We start from the raw sequence: 21,011 nt of genomic DNA, 5'->3' as shown, positions 1-21,011 counted from the left end.
TTGTTTCAGGGTTCTATCTGTGAGTTAGCCGTGCCCTGACGTAGATCAGCCCAGAGGTTGCTTCAGGGTTCTATCTGTGAGTTAGCCGTGCCCTGACTTAGATCAGCCCAGAGGTTGTTTCAGGGTTTGATCTGTGAGTTAGCCATGCCCCGACCTAGATCCGCCCAGAGGTTGTTTCAGGGTTCTATCTGTGAGTTAGCCGTGCCCTGACTTAGATCAGCCCAGAGGTTGTTTCAGGGTTTGATCTGTGAGTTAGCCATGCCCTGACTTTGATCAGCCCAGAGGTTGTTTCAGGGTTCTATCCCGTGCCCTGACTTAGATCAGCCCAGAGGTTGTTTCAGGGTTTGATCTGTGAGTTAGCCATGCCCTGACTTTGATCAGCCCAGAGGTTGTTTCAGGGTTCGATCTGTGAGTTAGCCATGCCCTGACTTAGATCAGTCCGGAGGTTGTTTCAGGGTTCTATCTGTGAGTTAGCCATACCCTGACTTTGATCAGCCCAGAGGTTGTTTCAGGGTTTGATCTGTGAGTTAGCCATGCCCTGACTTAGATCAGCCCAGAGGTTGTTTCAGGGTTCGATCTGTGAGTTAGCCGTGCCCTGACCTAGATCAGCCCAGAGGTTGTTTCAGGGTTCTATCTGTGAGTTAGTCGTCTCCTTACTTAAAGCAGCCCAGAGGTCGTTACAGGGTATCGATGAAAGTTTAAAGAAAGAATAAAACCAAAATTCCAAGCAGTACATGTACCTTGGCCTCCATGGCCTTCGACCTTTGTTCTAAGGTTTGCTTTTCATCCATCAGAACTTTGTTGGCTTGTGTGAGTTCATTGAGCTTCTCTACCTTCTCCATGACCTCTTCGTGTTTGGCCGATAGCTCAACGTCTAGTTGTGTCTGTGTTTTCTCTTCTTTCAGGTTTTTCTGTGCGTCCGCCAGCTGTTTCTCTAGGAATGAACACCTTTGTTGATATCGTAGACTTTCTGAATGTGCCAGCTCTCCTTTGGTCTCAGCAATTTCCTTCTCCCGTCTGGCAAACCTGGAAAAGAGGAGAATAGCAACTATAAAGCTATCAAAGCCTTACTGAAAGCAAAATTCACAGGCGATGAACCAAGCGTTTTAGAGATTATTTATTAAAAAGTTAATAAATTTATCAAAATCCAGGCCACAAGGGTGGTGTGGAGAAAGACGGTCGTTCTCTGGTTTTCCTGCCTCCCGCAAAACCCAATTAACTTAATTACAATCTGATCTGCGAGTTAGTCCTATCTCGTACCCAGAGCCCGCGTTTCTTCTGGCCTGCGGCGAAGTTAGTCGTGCCCTGATTTTGATCATCTCCCGAGTTGCCCATAAGCTGTTTTAGGGTATCGATAAAATTTGAAGCCAACGTCATTCCCTAATTAAGAAAGAAGTCCTATAGTCCTAAAGAAGACCCGTACGGTCTGGCTCGTGCGCTCTTATATAAAACCTCTGGAAAAAGTCACGTGATTGGGGCCGGATAGGTTGACATGGTCGAGCCGGAAAAACCGTTCTGGCCCTTCGTGTTTACTCGCTATATTTATGAATTTTAGCAGGAGTTTTTAAAACAAAAATTGGATCATATGATAATGCTTACTGACTGAGTTAGGACGGGCCGGACGGGAAAGTATTTGGCTCTGGGTCAATTGTATACATGACCTCTATCCAAATATTTTCCCGTCCAGTCCTCCCACTCAGTCAATAAATACATATCATTAACCCCTTAAAGAATAGGCTCGTTAGTTGTACCTCACTATTTCCCATAATTCCAATGTACCCTTAGCCTCTTCTTGACCAACATCTTCACTTGTTGATGACGGAGGTTGAGTAAATGATACCTTTGTAGTGGACGCCAACTGAGTCACGAGCTAACGAAAGCAACATTTTTTCATCATCAGTTTTACATTCCTTTTTTTTTTTTTTTTTTTTTGTATGCAACTTTTGCTGGAAAAAGGTTTCCATAAAAATAATAAATCGTTGTATTTTACATCGTGATAGTGAAGTCGTTGACTAGTCTCCCTAGCTAGAGTCTGGACGGTTTAAAAATATATATGCAAAGTTGATTCATATGAGGCCTTAAGCTACTGTGTGTTGTATACTGAGATAAAGGGCATACGACAGAGACTGAGTAAAGTTTGGCGGAGGCTGGCGTAGAGCTACAGGTTAAAACAAGTCTCTGAATTCGGTGCATTTCTCACGTGAGTTAATTGCTCCTACATATGAAAACTGAAACCAGACCCTTTATCTCGGTATACAACACACACCCCTTAGGCCTCATTTGAATACGAAACACTACACAATCATTATCACTACACTGAATGTTTTAAGCACACATTTGAACTCATTTGAACCAAGATTATTTTACCAGAAGCTAAAGTTTCAGTGTACGAAACACTCCACACTCAACTCACATGTTGATTTTCGAAATGTCCATGCTATAGAGATTCTTTTAAAATAGTAAGTTAAATAAGTTAAATGTTGAAATTTATTTTAAAAATGCTAAGGAAAAGATCAAGTGCACTCTTGTGTAGCATTCCCATAATACAGAATTTCCATAGTAAGTCTATAGTAATTTGTCTAGAAATGGGAAATTTGGAGATGGATAACTGTTTCGAATTGCATTAACATATACCTCTTTACCTTGGGCGTAATGTTTTCCCATTTCAGACCACGTGTCATTCCCTTGAGTATCATTTCTTTGTTTAACGTTTTCGCATGAGAAAACACATGAATATAGATACAACTCAAACAAATAATCTTATTCTCAAGAGTTGTCTGAAACGTTCAAGGTAAAGTGGTCTATACTACCACCCGACAAAGCGAAACAAAGTTACCATGGGAATACCGCATCACGCCCATGATAAAGAGGTCTTTTACCTTGTCTAGCTCATTATGCAAGGTAGAATTCTGGTCGACCAGGTCAGCGCATCTGGATTCCAGTTTCTTGTTCTCTGTAATGTACTGTTTCTTTTCCTGCACCCACGATTGACTAGCACCTTTCAGCTTTTCTTCGGCAGCATTAGCTCTGTCTAGGACTTCGTTGAATTTCGTGTCCTGTTCCTGAAGCTAAATATCAACAATTTTAAATCATCATAAAATACTCAACAACAAACATGTAATGTTGTAATGTTGATATAGAAAACGCGCGCGCGTGCTGTGTGCAGTTATACGTTCTAATTTTCTTTATTGTTCATATTATATTCAAGTTATCCATTTTGTTTTCTTCCCTTTTACTAACCTTTTCCTTGACGACTGCTAAAGCTTTTACATCATTTGCGTGAAGCATCAGTTCTCTTTCATACTTCTCTTGACACTGGAAACATTAAACCACACAAACATACATAGCCATGTCATAAACTAAATAATATTCAATACATTTTCACATTAGATGCATAACGCTGTTTTTGAAGATCACAGACTCATTGGCACAGGCTTAGCCTAGTTTATAAGACAGCTATTCACGGATACCATTAATTCCGTGGGACTTCAAAACATTGGTATTATTCACCTTGCGTATTCTTTACATTACAGTTGACATTTGCAAATAATTTGCTTTTAAACGAGGCTAAGCCTGCGTCTTAAGTCATAAACCACAATCTCATACCAAGAGCCTGCATTTCTTCTGGCCTGCGGCGAAGAACGAGGGCTCTGGCATAATCCATTTTTTGGCGCATGTGCTGTTTTCCGGAAGTAAAATATAATCAATAAAAATCATGCTTTCAAACAGAGTTCTGTGTTTACTTCCGATCAAAATAAAAATTAGATATCGGGTATGTGTTTTTATTTTTATTTTTGGCTAGTCTTTGAACGCATGCGCTGTTATGAAGTCCAAAAAATCCTTGTCTCAAAAAATAGATTATGCCAGAGCCCTCGTTCTTCGCAGCTGGCCAGAAGAAACTCAAGCTCTAGTTACGAGATTGCATAAAACACAGCTGCGGTATTTACCGAATGAGAAAAAGAAACTATTCATACCTCAGCTGCTATAGATGCCTGCTCCTTTAGTTCTTCTTTGGCCACCTGTTCACTTGCACACGCTGATCTTGCTTTCATACGAGCTTCTTCCAACTCGTGTCTTATGGTGCTCAGGATTTCTTGCAACTCTGATATTTGTCTCTCGGCATCTTTCTTCGCATGGGTGTTCTCGAGAATAAGGGCATTGTTTTTGCTTTCTAAGCTCTGGATTTGCCCTTGCATGTAGCTGTTTTCCTCTTCTGCTTTCTTGACTCGAGCTTCGAGACTAGTTTTTAGTTCTGCTGTGGTCTAGAAATATAGCAAAAATGCCAATCACTAAGGGTGGGTGGGTGGGTGGGTCGATGAGTGGATGGGTGGATGTATGGGTCGATGAGTGGATGGGTGGGTGGATGAGTGGATGGGTGGGTGGATGAGTGGATGGGTGGATGGGTGGATGAGTGGATGGGTGGATGTATGGGTGGATGAGTGGATGGGTGGGTGGATGAGTGGATGGGTGGGTGGATGGGTGGGTGGATGAGTGGATGGGTGGATGAGTGGGTCGGTGGGTCCCCCCCCCCCGAAACAAGTATATTTAATTGCATAGAAAGAAAAAAGGTCAAGCATGATAGTAAGAAAATACAATGCGATATAGTGATATTTGTATAGTTGTTACCTGATCAAGATCTTTAAGGGCCTCTTCATGTGCTAACGACATTGACTTGTACTGATCTTCGTGGGTCTTAGACTTCTTTAGTTGGTCTTCAAGTCCTGAAACATGCATTTGGAACTCTTATTGACCAATATCTCCAAGTAATCTAGCAATTTCCTTGGACTATTCTTATTTCAAGGGCTCCGCCTCGTGCAACTCTCACGCTACCATCGTGCTCTCCCAACTATCCGCGTGCACCATCAATAGATTTACGCACGCTAAGCATTGACCATTGCTTAATCGTTAAAAACACCACACACTTTTTAAGACAAAATGAAATAAAGAACCAAGTGTAATTGTTACACACGGTACTTTTGATCCCGTTCGAACCAATAGTTGACACGTTTTTGCTGGAACTTATATTTACTGCTTCTTTCTTTGAGATCTATGCTCAGTACATGTGTGTAAGAATATATCCCTATCTATCTCTGGTTACAAAACTACTATCTGGTTACATGAACATTTCGTCACACACTCTAATATTTACATAAAGACTTAGTCACGAAATGCCGTACTAGTTTTGTGTCTCACATACTCCCCCACTTAAAATGATGTCCTCCTGGACATGACAAAACACTAAACATAAATCAGACGTGTACACTATTCAAAGACTATCTACAGATTATAGAGTTCAAGTGAATTGGGTTGATCAGGCCCAATCAGTTCATTGCTGTCTCGTTTTCTATAGTCCATATGACTTCTCTTGTCCGCCGGCGCTGGGCACGTCGTCTCTCTAATGTTTCGTGTAGTAGGACGTGTGTAGTCCCTGACTAATCATTGTGTATTTGACACAGTCCTGTTCCAGTTTTTTTTTTTTGATAAACTATAAGAATAATATGCTAAAAATATATCTGTTAGTACTGCGGGTTGTAAGTGTTGTAGCCATTAAACTGTTGGCGATACACTGTCCATGGGTATACAGGTTGGTTGTAAGGTTGTTGAACTTGTCCTTGTCTAGACAAGACTGGTGGGTTGATGAAGGTCCCTCCGTGTGCAGGAGCGGGGTAGTGATACGTCCCTCCGTAATAAGGGTAAGCTGCGATACCATTTGCATGGTACCAGTTAGTCATTGGTGTCCCAAGAGTGTTGTAGGTTAGCGTCTGTGGAGGGCGTCTCTCGCGGACTGGTCTGCCTTCCGGTTCTGTAGGAGGAACTGCTTCTAATTCTGTGTCAGGTTCGCCTACAGTGATGAGCTGAGGTTGAGCGTCCTCAAGGTTCTGAGCTTGGTCATGGCTTGCGTAGTCTTCCTGAGGTAGATTGTCTTGCTGGGATACCTGGTCTTCTTGCGGGGGGTCTGTTTCCGCTGACTCATTATGTTCACGTTCATTAGTTGCTGGATTCAGTTCGTTTGGTAAAAACCCTCTAAACTGTTCTTCTGACTCGTCATCAGATGGACTGTCATTAGTTAGAAACTGAGGTTGTGTCAAGGCCGGTCTATCTTGATTCTGGTTTGCTTGCCTTTGTTCCATTTGTAGCTGGGTGTGGCCCAGTGGAAGTGAGTCACATGGTAGGAGTAGATTCCTGTGGAGTATTCTTCTTTTACCGTCGATTGGGCGTCCTTCCGGTCTCACAACGTATACCGGGATTCCCTCTCTCTTTTGTACTACCACATGAACCTTGTCCTCCCAATGTGATCTAAGCTTTCCTGGCCCTCCACGTTCAGAGAGGTTCCTGACCAAAACGCGGTCACCTGGCTGCAACTGTGTGTAGTGAACCTTCTGGTCATAGTTCTTCTTTCCTCTAGAGGTAGAGATATCAGCATTTTTCGCTGCCTTCAGGTATGCTTCCTGCATTGCTGTGTGCCATTTCTTAGCGAACTCGGTGTAGCTGGATGTTCCCTTTCTGTTTGATGTTCTGAGAATTATGTCGATCGGTAGTCTTGGAGTCCGGCCAAACATCAAATAAAATGGCGAGTAACCAGTTGAGCTGCTTTTAGTACAATTGTACGCGTGCACTACTTTATTTAGCGAGTCTTTCCATCTACTTTTCGCGGTTTCAGGCAAAGTTCTTAACATCGACAGCAGTGTCCGATTGAAGCGCTCTGCTTTCCCATTGCACTGTGGGTGATATGGAGTCGTCCGCACTCGAGATGTTCCTGATAGACGCTGGAGTTGTTGAAAGAGTTTGTTCTCAAATTCCTTTCCTTGATCGTGTACGATTGCACCAGGAAATCCGAATCGGAGAAAGAAGTCGTTGTACAGTCGTTCAGCTGCAGTTGCTGCTGATTTGTTTCTAGTTGCATATGCCTGCGCAAAGCGAGTGAAGTGATCGACTACTACCAGTATGTACTCATAACCACCCACGCTGCGCTCTAGATGAAGGTAGTCCACAGAGATTAGTTCAAAAGGCGCGGATGTGCTGATGGGTTGCAGAGGAGCACGAGTCTCTCGATTCGGTTTGCGTTGCTTGATACATTCGCATACGTGAGATACAAAATGAGTGATGTCTCTCTCCATGTTTGGCCAGAAGACTCGTTCACGTGCGAGGTGTACAACCCTCTCTGCCCCTAAATGTCCCATATCCTTGTGGAGTTCCTTGAACACTAAGTTGTGGTATTGTGGAGGAAGTACAAGCTGTTTATACTCTCCAATATGTCGGCGTAGTAGTCCACAGTCGTCTATATGTAGTTTATTCCAGTGTCGAACCAGAGATTTTGTCTGTGGTTGCTCCCTCCTCATCTCTCTGACTGTGGGGCAGCGTCCTTCAGTCTTCATGGCTAGTACGCGTCCTATTGCTGGGTCTTGTCGTTGAGCTTCCAAAATGGTATCTGTTGGGAGGCCGTTAATTGTCACTCCACTCAACATTTCTTCATCTGGAGTTATTAGAGTACCACCCACTGCTGCTATCCAGACGGCTTCACCTTTCTCTTGAGCATGGAGTCCATTGAAGGCCGCTGAGACGTCTTCTCTCGTTGTCGTGGTTGTGCAGGATTCCATGTAGGTGTTGATGTCAAGAGGCATTCTCGAGAGAGCATCGGCGTCACCATTTACGCTACCTGGGCGATACTTGATTGAAAACCTGAAATCAGCAAGTTCTGCTACCCAACGTTGGCCGGTCGCGTTCAATTTAGCTGTCGACAGTACATACGTAAGGGGATTGTTGTCTGTGTAGACGGTAAACTGCGGTGCGTAATAGAGATATTCGCGGAAATGGTTACAAATAGCCCATTTTAATGCTAGGAATTCTAGTTTGCCTGAATGTAAGTTGTAATTCTTCTCAGCCTTCGTGAGTGCCCGCGAACCATACCCTATCACTCGCATAATACCGTTCTGCCTTTGATAGAGCACGGCTCCTAATCCCTCCTTTGATGCATCTGTGTGCAGTACAAACGACGTGTTGTAGTCTGGATAACCAAGTATGGGTGGTGTAGCCAAACAATTCAGCAGCTTCTCTAAGGCTTCCTGATGCTTGGCTGCCCAGGTTACTGGTTGCGAGGACGAAACGGCAGGCTGACTTCGTTTTCCACGGCGGAACGTTTTCTTGCACTGTTCTGGTGTGCTAGTTTCGTTTCGTCCTTGTAGGAGTTCAAACAGAGGACACGCAATCCTTGAGAAGTCCTGAATATATCGCCGATAATATCCGACCAGCCCGAGAAGTTTTCTTACATCCCCGACTGTTTTGGGTTGCGAGTTTTTCAGTACTAGTACTGCGGCAACGTTCGATGGGTCGGGTTTATATCCTTCTGCGGATACGATTTGTCCCAGGTAACGGACTTCTCTTTGAAACAGCTTACACTTAGCAGGTTTTAACTTAATACCATGGGATCGTAAACGACGTAGAACCTGTCGGATGTGCTCGACATGGTCCTCAAAAGTCCTACTGTACACGATGACGTCATCGATGTAGGGGACGCAACAGTCATCTCGCATGTCGTGGAGACAGCCTTCCATGAATCGTTGGAACTCAGCAGGCGCTGTCATTAAACCAAAAGGAATTCTAACCCATTCATAGAGGCCCCATGGAGTCACGAATGCTGTAAGGTTTCGACAAGATGGATGGATGAATCCTTGGTGATAGGCTTTTCCTTGGTCCAACAACGAGAACCAGCTGTTCCCTCCAAGGTTCTCTAGAGTTGTCTGCACACGCGGCAGTGGGTGTCGGTCTGGAACTGTGCGCTCGTTCAGCTGACGATAGTCGACACACAGACGTAGGCTGCCATCCTTCTTACGAACGCACACTACTGGTGAAGAGTAAGAGGATCTCGAGTGTCGTATCCAGCCACGGTTTAGAAGGTCCTCCACGTACTGTTTTACCTCAGGATACAGAGGTCTCGGGATTGCTGTGTACGTTTTCTGGACTGGTCTGTTGTCTGACAGGTTGATAGACATTTGCAGCTCTTCAGCACAGCCGATGTCGTTGTCGTCTTGGGAGAAACTGTGGGCCTCTTCTTTGAGCATGCTCAGAGCGATGTTCTTTTGCTCGTCTGTCAGGCCGTCTACGCTAGGTAGGTGGGAGATTTCCTCGGCGCTAAAATCCGTTTCGCTGGGTGGTGTCGCTTGTTGACATGGTAGATCTCTCCGTGTTACCTCGACAGGTGTCACCGACCGTACTTGGTAGAGGCTACCGAGAACAGTGTGGCCCTTAATACGTACGTCATGGTCAGAGTGGTTCTCGACACTGATTTTCACGCGACTGGATGAGCCTCCCGAGATAGTCACTACAGATTCTGGTACATTTATTTCACTCGGCCACGAGGCTTGGGGGTCTGGTTCAAACAAAACTGGAATCTTACCCTCAGTCGGACCAACCTTTGCTGAGCACTTTATAATTGTTGCTTGCTTTTTGGGTATTACAATGTCTCGCTTGCAAGTTTTAATTTCGGCAAGTTCGCAGTATGGATCAACCGCGCGCAGCGTACTCACTAGCCCTTCTACGTCGCTTCTTTTCAGATGAGTCATTGTCGCCGCCATACTGTCTACTATTCCGTCCTTTGTTTCCCCTTCACGTTTAACAAGTTCTGCGATAACATTGTACCCAATAATAGGTGTGTCTAATTGGTCTCGTGAAACCAAGAAAGGAACTTTGACTTTAGCTCCCTCTCCTCCTGACAAAAGCTCAAAGTCTATTTCGACCCAACCCTCAAATGGGAAAGGGGTACCGTTCGCCGCTGTCAGGTTTAGATTTTGCCCATCTAAAAGTTCCCCTATTTTACGCACGGTAGTCCCATCCATTTGTTTGTCAATCCAGTCTTTGGGGAGGATAGAAACCTGAGCCCCAGTATCCCATAATGCATCAGTTTTGCGACCATTTAACAAACAAGTTATCATGCATTTCTTCCCCACCAAATTAACAACTTTGGTGAGTTGTCCTGGCGTGAGGTGTGTGCGGTAAAATCCTTGTTCTCTCATCTCTTCATTCTCTTGCTGGGTGATATAGCCTATTGCATTGCAAAGTGTTTTGTGCTCATTCCAATGTGCAAACTTACACGCACTTGAACAGTAATTAACACTTTCGCATCCCGAACAAAGTATGACTGTTTCTTGTTTCCCTTGTACTCCGCACGACACGCACACATGGGACTCTTTGTTTTCCCGGACTACTCCCTGTCCCCCGGGCGTAGCCGTCGGGAGTTTCCCGACTTTGTTTTGCAACCCCGCGCGAAGTGTTCACCCGATCCACATTTAAAACAATGACTACAACTTTCAGCGTTGTTTTCTTCACATTTAGTGCAACGGCGAACATTCCTCTCTTCCTTCCTTCTTTCGCGCGGTTTATTTAAATCCGATCGAATTGCAGCCACTTCAGCCTGAAGAGCCTTGAGCGTTGCCATGTAGCTATCTTCACTCTGTGCTTTCCCACTGCCATGGTTCTTTGGCGCTGGTATTTTTCTATCGTTTTGTTCGACAGGAGCGTGAATTTGATTAACGAGCGCTTTGCGTGACCCAAGACTCAGTTTACTCATGCGCTCAGACTCTTCCGACGCCGCAGCATTCAATTTCTCCATTAGCTCTTCGTCACTAGCGTCAGCGTTTAACAGATGTGGCCGAAGCTTTGTGCGTATGGATTCCGACTGCAGGCCGGTCTCGATCACGTGGCGAAATAAACCATTTACTAACGCAGAGTCATACTTAACAGTTCCTTCGTTCGTTTGCGATGCAAAGAGAACTTGTTGGCGCAAATCCATGACTCTAATTAGAAAATCTTGCGGAGACTCCTTCGCAGCTTGACATGCCGTTGTCAATTCTTGGTAAAGCTCTGTACTAGATTTCTGTTTATAATGTGCTTTTAGAATCTGCTCAAGTTTTCCTATCGTTAGCGCTGGCATCATTTCTAAATAAGATCTTAATTTAAGTGATGGACTAATCGCTCTGATCACGCCTTCGATTACTTCTGTCTCGCTGTATTTGTTCTTAAGACCAACCTCGATTTGCCTCAAGAGACTTACGAGAGACAAGCGGTCTTTGTGCGTATCTCCTCCAATCATACCAATGATACGAAAATCGCGCCTGAGTGCATTTCGTACATCTACGACGCCTACGTCACTAAGAGTACATACCGGTTCGATTGCTTCCTGTTTTGATGATTTGTTACCTGGTTGTAGAGATACCAACTTTTCGTTTGCTTCGTTGATTTGCTTCTGGTAATCCTCCATCATCTTCTTGAAGTTCTCTTGCATCTTCTCTAGTTCTTTCTTCGCTTTGTCGTATTCAGCATCCTTCTGCGCTGTGTTGCTCTCCTTGGTGAATTTGCCGATGTCTTCAATGACTAACTGTTTGTCCTCTGAGCTCTCTATTACTTCTTCGACTGTCCTCCGTATTTTCCTCGATAACTTTAGTTTTCCTTCATCTTCACAAGGCACCTTGAGGTGCTCTGCTAACTCCTGCAAGCGTTCTAGCGACAAATTTAAAATTTCTTGCTCCAATCTCAACTGCTGAGCCTCTAAATCAAAATCCATCGTAGCCGGCTTGGTCTGTTATTACACCACACCCCCAAATCTTGCAAAACCACGTTCTCTAAAGTTTTCTGGCGTCCAAACGGACATTAATTCCTCTTAGGCCACGTACATCAAGTCTTCAGTACCATACGAAGGGAATGCTTGACTTATTTGCGATGAAAGCATTCAAAGGAACGCTAATTTCGTATCCATGTGCGTCCAACACAACATCAACTTCTTCGACCACGAGGTCAATCGTCTTCCAGGTCTCGAGAACCGCCTTTTTACGAGAAATTCCTCGATTAGCGGTCCTGGCAGGGTCGCCAAAATGTTACACACGGTACTTTTGATCCCGTTCGAACCAATAGTTGACACGTTTTTGCTGGAACTTATATTTACTGCTTCTTTCTTTGAGATCTATGCTCAGTACATGTGTGTAAGAATATATCCCTATCTATCTCTGGTTACAAAACTACTATCTGGTTACATGAACATTTCGTCACACACTCTAATATTTACATAAAGACTTAGTCACGAAATGCCGTACTAGTTTTGTGTCTCACATAATGATGAAATACCTTTGACTTTAGCTTCAGATTCCTTCAAGTTCATTTCAGCTTCCTGCAGCAAAATGCTGTACTTCTCTTCAAGCTCCTTCCTTGCTTTGTCTGCCTCTTCTGTTGGGTTTGTCAAAAAATACATATATATATATATATATATATATCGAGTGATTCCAAATCCGAAAATAGGATTTCACTGCGGCCAAGTGGTTGGCAGGAACGATGTTTTTTTTGTTTTACATGACAAGGAATCTCAAATCCCAAAAGAAAAAAGCTATTTTGCCATGCAGTGTTTTACACCATTGCTGCCGTAAAATCTGTCTGCACTGCTTGCAATGTTTCTCGTAAATTTTTGCAAAGCAACATGTTGCATAACGAATTGCCCTGCAAAAATATTTGTCATATCCTTATGAGAAGAAAGCAAATTCACTAATGCAAACCAACCTTTTTCTGTCTCTCTGTCTTTTGTTAATAGGTTGTTTAGTCTCCTTTCAGCAGCTTCATGCTGGGCCTTCGCTTCGGCATACTAAAAATAAACATTTATGTATTGTATAACACTTTTCAATATAAAGTTATTGATAAAATATCTACATTCTCTCTGTAAAAAGTAACCTGTTTAAGAAGAGTTCGTGCTGCTTTTTAGCCTTGAATTTACACTATCTTACAATTATTGTAATGACTCACGGTACGGACACATGTGCCTTGACCAAGCATTTTTATAAAATGCGCAGTAATCTCATGCACTTTGATTGGTTTAAAGGATGTTGCCAATTCTGTACCATGACCATAAGCAGATATATGACATCCATTTGAAGTCCCATACAAATTCTACTATATATATTACATGTACAGTACCTTAGTTTGTAAAGTTTCCATTTCTTTAGTATTTGTGACCAGCATGTCTCTAGCCTGCCTGTTGCTTTTAGCCTCTGTATCGATTTGTGCCCTAAGCTCCTGCACTTGGTTCTAATGAGAAAGAAAAGATGAAAAGATGAGAGAACCCAGACGAGGATCCATAGCTATTCCGGCAAGCATTCTTGCCTTGATGTGTTAATACCACGTGAATCAACACGAGGTTTGAGTTGACTTGCATCAAGTCGACCTCTTTTGCCTCTCTTGTCTCCCAAAACGTTTTCTATTTGATTGAATTGAGAATTTGTCGCATGCAACGAATGAGCAAGAAAGTAGCGAGAAAGTACAGATACGCAAAGGATTTTGCGGTGGTGTCTCATGCAACGAATGAGCAAGAAAGTAGCGAGCAAGTACAGATACGCAAAGGATTTTGCGGTGGTGTCTCATGCAACGAATGAGCAAGAAAGTAGCGAGAAAGTACAGATACGCAAAGGATTTTGCGGTGGTGTCTTATGCAACGAATGAGCAAGAAAGTAGCGAGCAAGTACAGATACGCAAAGGATTTTGCGGTGGTGTCTTATGCAACGAATGAGCAAGAAAGTAGCGTTTGTTTCTACCGTAACCATGCTTAGTGTACTTGTGCAATGCGATTATCACATGTTGTTCTTGCAAAATCCCTCCAAAAGAAACTGTACCATTCTTCCACCTCTGCAGCTGGTGCGCAGAATGTGTAAACCAATTTCCGTACACAACATCCACTGTACCAAATTAACAACGTAAACTGTGTGTACTGTACACAATGCAGGCATAGCCTGCCTAATCGAGAATAAGTGTCTAGTCGTGCAGGCTAATGCAGGCATTCCTGATTGGGGACAGGGAGAAGTGTAGCAAAGTCCTCCTTACTCCTCTGTCCGAGTTAACCCCACTTCAAACAGGAGTGCCTGTAATGTAGGCTAACTGTGCTCTGAAAATGTGACCATAGAACGACAACTACCATTTTTAGTCTTTTAATATGTACCTCTAGTTTCCTGATGATATTGGTGTGATGTGATTCCTCTGCTTCCAGCTTTCTCTTTACCATGGTGCTTTCTTTCTGCAGAGCTTCAACTTGATTTTCCAGCCTTGTTCGTGTTTCAAATTCTGTTCTTTCTAATTGGTTCTAGATAATAGATAAATGAGTTGTTTAGAATATTATATCACGTCAAAAGCAAATTCAATAATTGTTTATTATACACTTTGTAAACTAAGAGTGGAGATTTGATACTGAAAACAAAAGAACTTCAATCTTTGCCGTGACCTTAGACTACAAGCAGTCCCACTTTCCCCTCAAAAACACTTTCTTGACCTTGAATGATCTTGAGATGATAAATGTATTTGTACAAAACACTACAACAATACTTTAATCATGTCAAGTTAAGGGAATGGCTGAATGTTCCTTTAGCCAAGGGAAGGTACATTTTTTATTGGGAGGGGGGGGGGGGGGATTTTGCACTAAGGGATTTGCAGTAAATTTCTAATAAGATGTTGGTAGTCCTCACCCTTTCAGTCAGTACGAAATTCATGACCTTTTTATTAATTCAACAAGGAACTAGCTTTGAATTGATCTAAATAAAAACGTTTGACCTTCTACGAAATTTCAATTTTTTACTGATTAACCTCTTCTCTGAAGCCCCAGCCCTCCCTACCCCCAACATAAAAAGTGCCTTCCCCAATTAGAGGTGAAATAGTGAGTAAAATGTATTAAGATATGTCTTACCTGTAGACTTCGCAAATTTGTTAGCAACGAATTCTGATTCTTTTGCTGTTCCAGGAGAGATTTGTTCTCTTGTAACAGTCTCACTTCTGATTCCCTCAGCATGGCTTTCTCGGCTTTGATATTTTCACAGGTCACCTGTGGTAGACAGATAAAAAAAATTGTAACTCCTATTGAATTAATGATATGCATGTAAAAAGTGTACTCCGTTTTTACGAGTATTGTGAATGTTACTTAGACGATCCTTTAACTCAAAGTACAGGTTGCTGGTCTAAAAAATATCAGCCAATAAATGAGGCCAAACAAAAAAAGAAGTGTGTTTCCTGTTTCATGAGAAAAATAATTGGGGTCGGTAGGTCGGATTTTCTTTTTACTGTTACCACAGCTTACTGGGAACCCTGTGGTGCATTAGGGTTGGTTGCACAACAGGAAACACTTATTTTTTTGTTTGGCCTGATTGATAAATGGTTGTCACTCAGTTGCTCATGCAGTCCTTCACATAGTATAGCTAGGAGCTTCCAACACATTGCTACTAAGAACTCTTTTTCACCTAGACATTTAATTATATTCAATCAATGTACCAACATTATTACCTCTGATTTATTCAACTTGTCTTTGAGCACAGAAAGTTCCTGAAGAGAAAAAGGTTTATCAATATTAATATTGTTTAAGAGGAAGATGAAAAAATTGCAAGAGCCAGGATATTATGGTAGGTAAAAACAAACCAACAAGAAAGAACAAAAACAAATGGACGAAAATTAGACAAAGAACAATGTTGTCTTTTCTGATTAGTTCCAAAAAATGGAAGACGAACAGTGTCCCTGATCATTGGTTCTGAATGCATTCCATTGTTACTCATTAATTATGTTTGGAGATGTTGACGATAGCAATAGTGGCACCACGCAAACGCAGTAGCCACAAAAATCACGACTCAACTGAGAACACAGACAGACAGACAAAAATAAACTAACTAATATACAGAGAAGAGATAACTAGCTAAAAACTAGTGTGAGCTGTGTCGGTGTTTCTAATGAAACAGTAATGATAAAAAGGTAAATTATACACCGTGAAAAGATGAAAAAACTTACTGACATTTCAGACGCTAGTCCTTCGTCGGAGTAAAAGAACTAATATACAGCACAATCAAATACATAAATCAGCACAAGTGGCTGTCACCCAGAGGACCCAAGACTCACCTGTGACTGAGAGTCTAGTTTTGCCTGTAGTTTTGTGTTGGACAGGTTTAACTGGTGGGATTTTTCACTGGCTGCTTTTGCTTCTTTCTTGAATCCTTCAACATTTGAATGAAGCATTTTGTAGCGTTCTTCTGAAAACTCCACCTGATCCCAAGATAAAAGAGCATCGACAGAGTTAAATAATGCAACATGACAATAAGTAGCACATGCGTTTTTACAAGTATACCATAGTAAACCACCAATGGGTGGTACCTCTTGGCAGTGGAGTAGGAAAGGAGGGAGGGAGGGAGGAAAGGGGATGAGGTAAAGCAAATACATTGGACATACGACAGAATCAATGGAGACACTAAAATCTCTATTCACATAACCCAAGTCCAAGAATTTAACAGAGAAAAAAGCTGAACTCCCCCCTCCAAAATTCGAGATTTCATTTTATGCAGTGTTTCTAACAAGAAAGATTGTATTAATTTTATTTGATATATTATTCTTATATTTTACGATGATTGAGATAACATATAAGCCCTTTCTACAGCTTAATCTTTCACTATGGATTATACTAATGGAGTTTCTGTGGATTTGGCAGTATGCCCCTTCAACTTAGGGCATCTGGCTACACTACTTCTACATGTACTATTAATAGTAACAAAACAAATAAAGAACAGTTACCTGGGATTTTAGTTTGGAGCCTTCACCGCGTAGTTGTGCATTCTCCATTTGTAGACTGTCGAGCCTTTCAGTTAATTTACTGAAGTGTAAAGGATGTTTAATTTAAATCATAACTTTGACCTGAAGTCCATGTAAGTCGTACCGTGTACGTGCTGTAAGTCAGTACCGTATGTTTTCCACTCATACCAAAACCACTCTACGGAATGTCGTACCGTGTACGTGCTGTAAGTCAGTACCGTATATTTCCCACTCATATACCAAAACCACTCTACGGCATGTCGTACCGTGTACTTGCTGTAAGTCAGTACCGTATGTTTCCCACTCATACAAAAACCACTCTACGGAATGTCGTACTGTGTACGTACTGTAAGTCAGTACCATATATTTCCCACTCATACCAAAACCACTCTACGGCATGTCGTACTGTGTACATGCTGTAAGTCAGTACCGTATGTTTCCCACTCATACAAAAAAAAAAAACCACTCTACGGCATGTCGAACCGTGTACGTGCTGTAAGTCAGTACCGTATGTTTCCCACTCATACAAAAAACACTCTACAGCATGTCGTACTGTGTACGTGCTGTAATTCAGTGCCATATGTTTCCCACTCATACAAAAACCACTCTACGGCATGTCGTACCATGTACGTGCTGTGAGTCAGTAATGTATGTTTCCCACTCAGACAAAAACCACTCCACGGAATGTCGTACCATGTACGTGCTGTAAGTCAGTACTATATGTTTCCCACTCAGACAAAAACCACTCTACGGCATGTCGTACCATGTACATGCTGTAAGTCAGTACCGTATGTTTCCCACTCATACCAAAACCACTCTACGGCATGTCGTACCGTGTACGGGCTGTAAGTCAGTACTATATGTTTCCCACTCATACCAAAACCATTCTAATCATGACTGATAACATACTCTTCAGCTAGTTTCCTTTCGTCTTTGTAATCTGCGAAGTGCTTTTGTAGTTCTCTTAGCGCATCTCTTGTTTGTTCTACAGCAGCAAGAGACTTGTCATGAGCACTTGGTGATCTGGTCTGAAGGAATGATTCGTCTGTAGGTAAGGGAATCTGGAAAAACAATGCAAAAACATATGAATAGGATTTTCATAGGCTTGAAAAAACAAACTTTAGACTGGAATTATTAATCCTCTTACACTCATGCAATCAGCCCCAATCTTCACAGCCGTTGTCAAAAATGTTTACAGTCATTAAATGAATTACATCAGTCAAATTATTGTTAAGCAAGTACTCTTGGAAACATGGATGGTGACCATGTGTATTGTTAATGTGCTGCCTCTCACTGTTGCGGCCAAGGGTTCAACCCTTAAGGCCCCCATCATAAATTATGTTGGTAGGGTTTCTTGCTAGTTCTCCACTAATTTTGTGCTTCAAGGGTTTTTATACGGGTTCTCTGGTTTTCCTCCCTCAAAAAAATCAACTTCTAAATTCAAATTTGATCATATGAGCTGAGAGCCACTGGCTATTAGGTGCTATCCTTGTAAAAGAAGGATGATTTAAATGCCTTTAATGACAACAGACTTATCTAAGAGGAGATTCAATACTCACAGGCGATTGTCCAGTATTAGCCAGCAGAACACGGTACATGTCTCTCTGTCTTACCATAACTTCAACCTGTAAACAAGTCATAAGGGCCTTGATGAACAATATTTCAGTGTAATTTTAGTTACCCTATCTCATTAAAGTTTTACTGTGTATTAAAGTGCTGCGCACCGAACAGTGAACACCCAACAAAGTTTCGCACTAGTTTTTGACAAGTTTCAATTGATCTCTTTACCAGTAGCCAATCATGTTTTGGCACTTCACTTTAATGTTTCGATATCATTATATCGATGCACAAACTCTGCCTATCCAAACATCAAGGTGAAGCGCTGAAGTCTAATTGGTTGACGGTAAAGAGCACAATTAAAACTAGTCAAAAACTTGTACGAAACTTTGTTGGGTGTTCACGGTTCGGTGCACAGCACTGTAACATTATCGTAGGGATTGTTTCCCTTCAACTGAAAACGTTATTTTTATGGTAAAATGTTGAAGGGTTTGATTGATGGATGATCATTTAAAGATTATTTCCAGAAATATGACTTCATAGTGGAAGTCTAAGGCACGAGGAAAAGTCAAATTCACCAAGTTGTACAAACAGACTAATATAAAAAAGACCTTGGTATTAAGCTGTATAATAAAATATTCGAGATTGCCTACTATTACAACGTCAATAGGATCATAAATCATTTTCTTTTCCACACACCATGTTCATCTGTCTTGATCTCTCATCTTTAACATGCTCCAGTTCTTTCAAAGCCACACTCAACTGATCCTTCAAGTCTGTTATCCTATGCGGCAATGAAAACAGAAAGAGATTTGGCATAAAGAGAATTACATAAAAGAATATTATTCATAATAATTTAAACAAGTGAGTGACACCTTTGCATTTTCAGACCCCTCCTTTGCTTCGCATATCCATAAGTTAAAAAGGAAATGTAATAATAAAATGAATAGATACTGAAAAAGGCAATTTCTAGAAGAATTTTTTACCTCTAAATGCTAGAATAACCTTTTTCAACAGTTTTGTATTGCCTCTTTTTGAATACGCTGACATAGTGTGGGGGGGATAGAGGAAATATAACGCTTATGTCCGAGCTGCAGGTGCTTCATAATAATGCAGCAAGTTGGTAACCTTATTAAAGATTATTATTAATTAAAGATTATTATTAAGGTAAGTTTAATAAAAACAAGAAGTTATCTGGGAATATTCTCCCACGTCTTTGTTAAAGATTTTCATTGTAATCTTACATGTTATCTGGTCCTCTTTGCTCATTCTTTTCTTTGTCCTCACTGAGCTCCCTGACCACAGCCAACAGTCTCTGGTTCTGCTGCTGCAGCTCTTCAATGTTTTTAAATGTGACAAGATGACTAGAGATGACTTGTGATGAGCTTGACACTTCCTCAGACGATGTGTTCATTGTCATCATTTTTCCTGCTCTGGCTTCTTCACACTCTTTCAAAAGAACTTGGACCTAAATAGAAATGTGGTGAGGTGGTATGGCTGGTGTATCTTTTCATTTCTTTTAGAGCTTCACGAAACTATTTTGACTTCAAATGCTAATCAAATACCTGTTGGCTAAGATCAGCACTTAGGGTCTTTAATCTGTTGTTTTCTCTCTTTAGATGCTCACATTGTTTTCTTGAGTCTTCTGATTCAATGGCTAGCTTTTCATGTTCCTTTGTAAAATATAGAATGACAATAATTATTAGTAAACATATTATCATTTCTATAGCAACAACTACTGTCAGGGTAATAGTCAGGGCATCTGAAAGGTTTTTTGGTAAATAATGCAAATTGTGCAGGATTTGGGACGTACTGTAAATTGAGTGGAAAAAATAGTTGATTATGAAACACCATGTTGTTTTTGATATCTACTCGAACAGTTTCAAACAACAGAGGTGATTTCTCAACATGTTTTGGAAGGTTATAAAAATTACAATGATCAAGAAAAATGCCTGATTATTTTAAAATTTTTGGCAAATTGTGTGGGATTTTGAGGAATTGTATGGGATTGTGCGGATCCGCAATCCCGCAACCTGTCAGATGCCTTGAATAGTAAAAAATACAACCCCCCAAACTATGTCAGTATGACATCCTACTGGTAACCTATCAATAACCAACCAACTGTGTATAACCAACTGTACACGTACCAACAACCTAACAATACACTACCAATACCAATTTAGGGCTCATATCCTTTTCTATCAGGGTACAAAATTAATGCTTGCAAACTCGCAAAATGTGGGTGAAATTTTGTACAATGTATTTAGCGAGAGACAAAAAAATTAACTAGCTAAGTTTTGCAAGTATGACCACAGTCAAGAAAGTAAAGGACTGAAAAGTTTAGAACCTGCATCAAGTAACATTTGTTATTCACTGTGTCCGAATGCTAGTGACTTTGAAATTTTTGCTAATGAGAACAAAACTTACAAGCAAGATTTTGCTAGTGGGTCTAAAAGTTAATTTCATGCCCTGACTATTACTTAGAGTTAGTAGAAAGCTGATAAACTTTATTAGAGTAAGCTTAAAAAATTATTTCTTATATGTGTGGGTGTGGGAGGGAGGTCACTATCCTCAACATATCGCACCTCCCTACACTATAAAGTATGTACCTTCAAAAAAAACACACATCACACAAATCATTTTCATGCGCAAAATAACTTTTTTCTACGACAAGGATTAATATGACAGTCAAACCTCAGTAAACCAAGTAATGGGGTTTTATATAGACTATTTTTCAATGTACTTACAACAAGTGAACTTTCAAGTTTCATTGTCAACTTGTCAACACTATGAAGAGCATTCTCATAGTCCCGTCTTTGTTGCTGTAAAATGGGTGCCTTTTCTTCAAGTTCCTATAAAAAACATTAATTTTA

At 41.4% G+C, this 21,011-nt stretch overlaps 1 protein-coding gene across 1 annotated transcript in view; it reads right to left on the bottom strand.

The window, feature by feature from the left end:
- Positions 1 to 21,011, bottom strand: part of LOC116291516 (nucleoprotein TPR) — a 42,971-nt gene that overhangs the window by 14,438 nt on the left and 7,522 nt on the right. Inside the window, exons 16-35 of the mRNA XM_089033355.1 lie at positions 20,886 to 20,990; positions 19,704 to 19,811; positions 19,383 to 19,606; positions 18,838 to 18,922; positions 18,141 to 18,206; positions 17,491 to 17,642; positions 16,564 to 16,642; positions 15,898 to 16,041; positions 15,295 to 15,333; positions 14,705 to 14,839; positions 13,967 to 14,107; positions 12,952 to 13,062; positions 12,541 to 12,622; positions 12,115 to 12,213; positions 4,627 to 4,721; positions 3,975 to 4,262; positions 3,241 to 3,315; positions 2,880 to 3,068; positions 1,752 to 1,870; positions 741 to 1,026 (exon numbers count right to left, since the gene is read on the bottom strand). Of these exons, the coding sequence (XP_088889481.1) occupies positions 741 to 1,026; positions 1,752 to 1,870; positions 2,880 to 3,068; positions 3,241 to 3,315; positions 3,975 to 4,262; positions 4,627 to 4,721; positions 12,115 to 12,213; positions 12,541 to 12,622; positions 12,952 to 13,062; positions 13,967 to 14,107; positions 14,705 to 14,839; positions 15,295 to 15,333; positions 15,898 to 16,041; positions 16,564 to 16,642; positions 17,491 to 17,642; positions 18,141 to 18,206; positions 18,838 to 18,922; positions 19,383 to 19,606; positions 19,704 to 19,811; positions 20,886 to 20,990 (2,622 nt within the window). The remainder of the gene's footprint in view (positions 1 to 740; positions 1,027 to 1,751; positions 1,871 to 2,879; positions 3,069 to 3,240; positions 3,316 to 3,974; positions 4,263 to 4,626; positions 4,722 to 12,114; positions 12,214 to 12,540; positions 12,623 to 12,951; positions 13,063 to 13,966; positions 14,108 to 14,704; positions 14,840 to 15,294; positions 15,334 to 15,897; positions 16,042 to 16,563; positions 16,643 to 17,490; positions 17,643 to 18,140; positions 18,207 to 18,837; positions 18,923 to 19,382; positions 19,607 to 19,703; positions 19,812 to 20,885; positions 20,991 to 21,011) is intronic.

This window comes from Actinia tenebrosa, unplaced genomic scaffold, assembly GCF_029948245.1.
Source record: "Actinia tenebrosa isolate PJP-AT-01 unplaced genomic scaffold, QUT_ActTen_1.0 PGA_scaffold1__47_contigs__length_23844297, whole genome shotgun sequence".
Classification (NCBI taxonomy): domain Eukaryota; kingdom Metazoa; phylum Cnidaria; class Anthozoa; order Actiniaria; family Actiniidae; genus Actinia; species Actinia tenebrosa.
This window is presented reverse-complemented; position numbering and strand designations above follow the sequence as displayed.